The sequence below is a fragment of the Cucumis melo genome, chromosome 10 (assembly GCF_025177605.1).
Source record: "Cucumis melo cultivar AY chromosome 10, USDA_Cmelo_AY_1.0, whole genome shotgun sequence".
In the NCBI taxonomy this organism is placed as follows: Eukaryota; Viridiplantae; Streptophyta; class Magnoliopsida; order Cucurbitales; family Cucurbitaceae; genus Cucumis; species Cucumis melo.
The window spans coordinates 16,794,139-16,801,344 of NC_066866.1; the positions used below are offsets into that span (position 1 = coordinate 16,794,139).

General features: G+C 33.9%; 1 protein-coding gene across 1 annotated transcript; it reads left to right on the top strand.

The window, feature by feature from the left end:
* The first annotated feature begins 246 nt into the window (after positions 1 to 246).
* Positions 247 to 6,748, top strand: LOC103495146 (cytosolic endo-beta-N-acetylglucosaminidase 1-like). The gene is made up of 11 exons (XM_008456610.3): positions 247 to 1,279; positions 2,133 to 2,267; positions 2,672 to 2,781; positions 2,884 to 2,995; positions 3,111 to 3,218; positions 3,514 to 3,626; positions 4,409 to 4,490; positions 5,038 to 5,118; positions 5,291 to 5,346; positions 5,483 to 5,615; positions 5,712 to 6,748. Exons 1-11 carry the CDS (start codon positions 668 to 670, stop codon positions 6,447 to 6,449), a joined length of 2,280 nt encoding a protein of 759 aa, XP_008454832.3. The 5' UTR covers positions 247 to 667; the 3' UTR covers positions 6,450 to 6,748.
* Positions 6,749 to 7,206: the final 458 nt, after the last annotated feature.

Sequence of the window (7,206 nt, forward strand, 5' to 3'; positions counted from 1 at the left end):
GTGGATTACACATATTCTTTTCCCCCTTATTCTTTGTCTCAAACATGAAAATGATTATTTGCTTTTCTTTTTCCTCTTCCAAACACCCCTTAAACTTAAAACAAAATTAACCTTAATACTCATTCTATTTAGATTGTAATTACTATTTATGGTTATTAGTTAATGTGTATTATTATATTATTTGATTTACATGTCTTTATTATATTTGATTTTAGTCATATTTATTCCGTACGTTTGTTTTTGTTTTTTTTCAAGAAGACATTCCTCTATCTTTACGAGATACATTTTCGTCTGGATTTCCTCAAATATTGAAAATGTGAAAAGAGTTTCAAAATTAAAATGGCAGTAACCGGAGATAGAGTCTCCATCTCTTTCTTCTTCTTTCCTCTTCTTTCTTCTTCTTTCCTCTTCTTTCTTCTTCGTCCTTCCCTTTCCACTTGGGGTCCACCAGCATCAACAATGGCAGTTACCGGAGATAGAAGTCACCATCAAAACCTCAGGGTCTTCTTCCTTTTACACAATGGAATAACTTAAAACAAAAAAAGGAATCAACTACTCTTCATTTCCTTAATCTGTTTCCGCCCACTGCCTCTTTTATCCATTAAATTAGAAAACCTTCCTGATTTGATCTAATAACAGTATTAGATCCTCGTCGAATCTGCTTTATATGGAAATTCTTAACGTTCCTTTATTATTTATTGAAATTTTAGTCTGTGTAATGTTCTTTATTTGTTTATTTAAACTGATACTCAAATGTTCATCTCTATTTTCATCATTACTTGTCGTTTTTTATGCTTTTCTATCCCTATATAAATCCTCCTTTCGAAACCTTTTTAGAACCATTCGATTTCATTGTTGCAAAACACTTCCATCCTTTTTTTTCAAAATGGCTCAACAGACCTCTGTCAAAACAAAGTCGGAATCTGGACTTCCTCCCCCTCCATTTGACCCAACTGAACCCTCCATTCCTATTGCTTATCCTATCAAAACACTCAAGGACCTTGAGTCCAGGGCCTACTTCAATTCATTTCACTACCCATTTAACATATCCACGGTTCCTCTTCAACCTGCGCCATTGCCTGATAGGCGCAGGATTCTTGTTTGCCATGATATGGCTGGTGGATATATTGATGATAAATGGATTCAGGGTGGAACTAACCCAGATGCTTATGCAATATGGCATTGGTATTTGATCGATGTTTTTGTTTACTTCTCGCATGATTTGGTCACGCTTCCACCTCCATTGTGGACAAATACAGCTCATAGGCATGGTGTTAAGGTACCTCATCAGTTCATTGATTGGTTTTACTGGTGCATACTTTTTTGTTTCCTTACTATCATGGATTGCGTCTGAAGTAGACTGCTGTGGTTAGTTTGTAAATTCTTTTATGATATTATGAAAATAGTTTTCTACTCATTTGATGTGGGCCTGTGGTCATACATTTTAAATAACGATGCTTATACATATATATCTGGAGTGATTTCAAATTGGATAAAATAATATGTTTCATATTCCAAGTTTACTCCCGAATGTAACTTTTTGATTCTACATTTTCAAACATGGTTTTTTTAATCAAAATTGATTTTGAATTACAAAACATGTTTCGAAATGGTTTTAGTCATTTCAAAATCAATCCCAAACATGCTCCACATCTCCTTAAAGTAGTGCCCATTGGTTTTCTATATCTCCCGTTTCCCAAGGAATTTATTAAATCAACGTTGAACAATCATTTTAGATCATTTTCGAAGTGAATCATGATTAAATAAAGCATCGACTAAATTTTGAACATGAATAAATTAGTAGAGATATGTCCATTGTTTTCCCTTTACTGTAGTAATTGTGTATTAATTAAAATATTATAAATAATAATGTAATTAAAACTATGTATTTTGAATTCGGGATGTTTTCCAGATTTTCTTAGAAAGCTTCATCGCTTGATGTTATCGCGAGAAATCAACTTAGACCAAAAAAAAAAATTGTTATTTTGCATCATATCCAGTTGGTAACTACATATGTATATAGCTATTTATGAACAAGGATGAGTTCCTAAGTGGGGCAACGACAGTATCATGATAACTAAAACAAGTACTTTTTTAGTATTTACAAATTAATAGTGGTATCTACTCTATAGGTGCTAGGGACATTCATTGTGGAAGGAGGGGGAACAGATGTCCGGGATACTTTGCTTTCATCAAAGGACTCTGCTGAAATGTATGCGGAGCGCTTAACTGAGCTTAGTATGGCGTTGGGATTTGATGGATGGCTGGTATTGCTTATAAAGTTTTCCTATCTAGACTGCAGTTTCTGTAACTTCATTGAAATGTTCTATTAGTTCTATAGCTTATTTGGTGTAAATACTTTTTCACGACATATTTTTTCTTCTGTTCTCCTTTTCTGAATTTACATGCTTGCGAGTATTTCTGCATGTCGTAAAAATATATACATCTATTTGCAGTATGCTAATCAATGTTGGGGATAGGAGATAACATATTTTCTTGGTTTTCTATATCTTCCGTTTCCCAAGGAAATCTAAACAGTTGAACCTTGATGGCTTAATTATAGAAAACAAAAGTAATTCCTGTGATAAATAAATAAATTGAAAAGTGCAAACAATATGAACTGATTCTTGATTTGTTATGGTCTCTTCTCAATCAAAGTTTGTTTTTGCAGCTGAATATGGAAATCTCTGTGAGTCTTGAGCAAGTTACTCATTTGAAAGAATTTGTGAGCCATTTAACCCAATCTATGCATTCTAAGCTACCTGGGTCTTTAGTTATATGGTGAGTCCTAAGAAGCTAAAATATGTTACTTTCTTAATTATTTCGTCTTGAGCTTATGAAATCTTTTAACTGTTTAAAAAAAAAAAATTTAATTGTGGACAGGTATGACAGTGTAACCGTGGACGGTCAGCTTCGCTGGCAAAATGAATTGAATGAGAAAAATAAAGCTTTTTTTGATATCTCGGATGGAATATTTGTAAACTACTGGTGGAGAGTAAGAAATTAAATTTCTTTCACAACTTTAGAATTGTTATTTATCATCTCATTTTTATATCCTTTTGAAAAGATAACATCAGTGATCAGACAAAAACTTTCATCTGTTATCTTAGGAGGATACTCCTAAAAAGTCTGCTGCTGTTGCTGGAGAGAGACAGCATGATGTGTACATGGGCATTGATGTTTTTGGGAGGGGTACCTTTGGCGGTGGAGGATGGAATGTAAGCCTATTAACCCTTCAGTCTTGACATGTTTTACCACTAGTCAACAAGCACCATAGTTACATTTGGACACCTTTATAGTTGAATATATGATATTAACTGGTTAAATAATTCTGTTATTGAGGTAAAACCAATTATATGTTTGCCCATGTTGCCTATGCGCATACCTTTTCAACTTTCATGTATAAAAGAATGTCATGTTACTAGTCTTTGTTTCGTTGTATATTGAGTTCAATTATATCCAGCCGAGGGTCGGTAGAATTAATTTTTTAACAAAAATATGCTTGCACATCAGACAAATGTTGCACTGGAAGTTCTGAAAAGGGATGATGTGTCGGCTGCCATATTTGCTCCTGGATGGGTGTACGAGAGCGAGCAGGAAACAGATTTTCAGACTGCTCAAAATAAGTAAGTTATTGATATGAAATTAACTTTTTATGGGATCATGTTGATGTAGTATTCTACCATTATTGGCCCTTTTTAAATTTCCTACATTAATTGATGTTCTCAGTTTACAAAAACAGCGTCTGAATATCATAGCCATCTTGAGCATATATCAATTGTTTAAGGGATATATCATCAGATGTTCGAATGCTCATCCCTTGCACCCTACATATTATTGTACTAAAAAAATCTGAATATCATAGAATTTTGGACATTCTAAACTCCAATCTGAGGTTACTTTGAAGGATATAGTCCCTATGTGTTTTTTATTAATTTTAGATTTCTCATCATTTCTTGGATGCTTGAAATTTATTGTCTCCAAGACAATCTTTCTACCTTGCAATTATTCTGAATGTTGATATTGCTAATTATATGATCATCAAAGCTCCTCCACAATTCTTCAATCTAAGATATTTCTTGAAGCGAGGATGCATTTATTTTTCCTTGTTTTTGAATGGTTATCTTTTTGTTCTTTTCACGAACTTTCGTTTTGTTATGTTTTTGGTCTTTTTAGAACTCTCTAATTGTTGAACTTTGACCTATTGTGTTATTCTTGTATATTTAGTATTAGTCTTTTTTTATTTTCTTTAGAAAAGTTTTGTATCCTTTTTTAAAATATGTCTTTTGTATGATGAGCTGTTTGGAGAGTCACCATTGATCGTCTTCCTAAATATTTACTGAGGTTCAATTTTATGTAATTTGGATTCGTATCGGAAAAAGAAATTTATTTACTTTGGACTTAACAGATGGTGGGGTCTTGTGAAGCAGTCATGGGAAATAGTGCGAAGTTACCCAAAATTAATACCATTCTACTCAAATTTTGATCAGGTTAGAACTCTGCCAATCACGCGTTCCTTAAAAAATTGCTTGAGGAGTCTAATACTTTTTAAATTTATCTAGTATAGAGTGTGTGGAAGTGGAATTACATTGGTCTAAAGGTTAAATAGTCCATTATCATGCTTTCATTTTCAAATTCTAATTTAAAGGAACAAATCCTAATAAATACATCTCAGATTCTTCATGGATAATTTCTTTGGTATCTCCAAAACACAACCAATGTATGTTTTATTTAATTAAATAACATATGAGCAGGGAATGATTTGGCTTATCACATAGTTTTGCGTTGTTGACATCCAAGTAATCCACCAACTTTCTAATTTGGTATTAAGTAGATTTTATATTGTTTCGGAGGTATAAGATACCTGGCAAAAGAAATTGAGTGTCTTATTGCTTATATCAACTTCATTGGCATCTTGTCAAAGTGTGATTAATTTGAAAGCTACGAGTAGTTTCCTGCTAAAAATTAGTCTCTTATTAATAACTAGGTGATAAATATTACTGCTCAGTCAAAGTCTATCTCTTTCCACGTTTCCAGGGTCATGGTTATCATGTTTTCATGGATGGAGTAAAAATATCAGATGCGTCTTGGAACAATTTGTCCTGTCAAAGCTTCCAGGTAAGCAATATATCTCCAGGAATTAGGATATTGAAAGGTCTGCTTCTCTTTAATCCTATTATGTGTACATTAAATAATTTTATTACTGGCTCATTCCCCTGAAGGCAATAAAGGAGGCCTGTTAGTTACCCTTTTGGAATTCTTCTTACTCAACATTTGTAACTTCTTGCAGCCCATACTTGATGTAATTGATGCTTCAAGTTCACTTTCTGTCCAAGCTTATTCAAAGTAAGTAGAAATGCTTGTATCTATTTTCTTGTGAATGTGGAGCATTAATAGCAAATTGTAACTTTTGTTGGCTCTAGAATTCATTTCTTGAACCCCTTAATTTGTTTCCCATCGTCTGAATTCATGGATTTGCTAGTTTTGAGATAGCCTTCAATGGAGGAGGAAGCATTGAACTCAAAGGGACTCTGGAGCAAAATTCCTACTCTAAAATAAGACTTTTTCAAGGAGAGGTCACTTTAGGGGATGTTCCTTTATTTCTCATGTATTCTGTAAGTGAACTCTTTATGCATCGAAGTTCTAGACTGGAAATAACAGGATTCTTTATACATTTAGTTCAACCTTGGTCCACGACTTAATTTTTGCAGTCAATGTCAAATGAAGATTCTCAACTAGCCCTTTCGTTGGAGTTCTTTTCTAGTACAGATAAGAGAGAGGTTTTACTTGTCTCCAACATTAAAGAGCAATTCTCGACTGATTTCACTGAAGTGATTGAGACATCTCCACTTGCAGTGCCTGGACGTTCTCCTGATTGGTTTGTTCATGTCGGCAGAATTCTAATGAGTGGATACAGACTGACAAATATAAATGTCGTCTGCTACAGATCAAAACCTCAAACTGGTGTGCCAAAACACAAACCTGGAGTAGTTATGAAAAACCATCCACTAGTTAGTTCATCGTCTGAATACTTTGCAAGGCTCGGCAATATCATTGTTCGATCTGTTGACGAACCAAATTTTCCTCCTCCTAGTTCATGGCTAGTCCGAACTCCACATGTCAGAAGAACTACAGATCCAGATGGAACAAGGACCCTCGATGTTCACATCACTTGGGAGTTGAAAGATAACAGTAGTGATTGGGTAGTATTTGAACGCTACAATATGTATGTCATGGAAATAGCCAAGGAAGACAAAAATCCCCTTGCCAAGTTGCAAAATGTTCCGAAGTATGTCGGGGTGGCACATGTAAAAGCGTTTTATGCCTCTAACATTGCAATTCCTTCCGGCATCTCAGGTTTCAAATTTATAATCCAAGTTTGTGGGGTGGATGGGAGTATCCAGAAATTGGAGGACTCTCCATTTATCAATTTGGATGTCTCATGGTAAATTGGGGGAAATGTTTGATCAAGAAGTTCGTGGGCTGCATAGATGGATCTTGTTGTTGCTTTGTAGCTCTTCGTTCTTTTTGGTCTTTGGGTGGTTTGGTGGTTTGCTTGTGGTTCCTTGTTTCTTTGTTGGGTTCGTGTTTTTGGAGAGCTTGTGTTCTCCTTTTTGGTTTTATTTGGATTTGTGCTTGGCTGTATGTTCTATTCTTCACTTTTGAGTGAGGTTTGTATCCATTTATATTGTATTTCTTTCATCTATCAATAATATTGAATTTCTTCCATTTAGGAGAAAAAGAATAATTTATTTTTGTATGGCAAAACAATGCCAACAAATATACAGTTTTTACAGCAACTTTAATATTCTCATTTGCAAGTTCTCATTCTTTGAAATACTTGAGATAAACTTTAGAGCAGTTTTAAAATTGTTCTGAAAATAGTTTTATGTGTTTAATATGAAATTTTTTTTGGGCCTCGTAAATGAGTAAAATTTTTTGATGGCGAAAACTTTTAGTTTTTTTTTAGGAAAAGTGGGTTTCTTAAAGAAATATTAGAGGTAATAGGGCATACAAATGGCATTTGAAGTGATTTGAGGTACACTCTTATTGTTTCTTACAAGGCATTTTTTTTAGTTCTAAGAGTCTCGGTTAAGTTGCTATTGGTTTTTCTTATTCCCTAATCTTTATTTCTTCTCCTTCGGTTCTTTTTCTTTTAATGCTTCTTTTTTTGTTCATCTTTTCTCTTTCTAAATTTCTTTGTTC

Coding starts and splice junctions, on each gene's coding strand:
- LOC103495146 (XM_008456610.3), top strand. CDS start 668: ATGGAAATTCTTAACGTTCCTTTATTATTTATTGAAATTTTAGTCTGT. Junction 3,219..3,513: donor TTGGCGGTGGAGGATGGAAT/GTAAGCCTATTA, acceptor CTTGCACATCAG/ACAAATGTTGCACTGGAAGT. Junction 5,119..5,290: donor TGTCCTGTCAAAGCTTCCAG/GTAAGCAATATA, acceptor AACTTCTTGCAG/CCCATACTTGATGTAATTGA.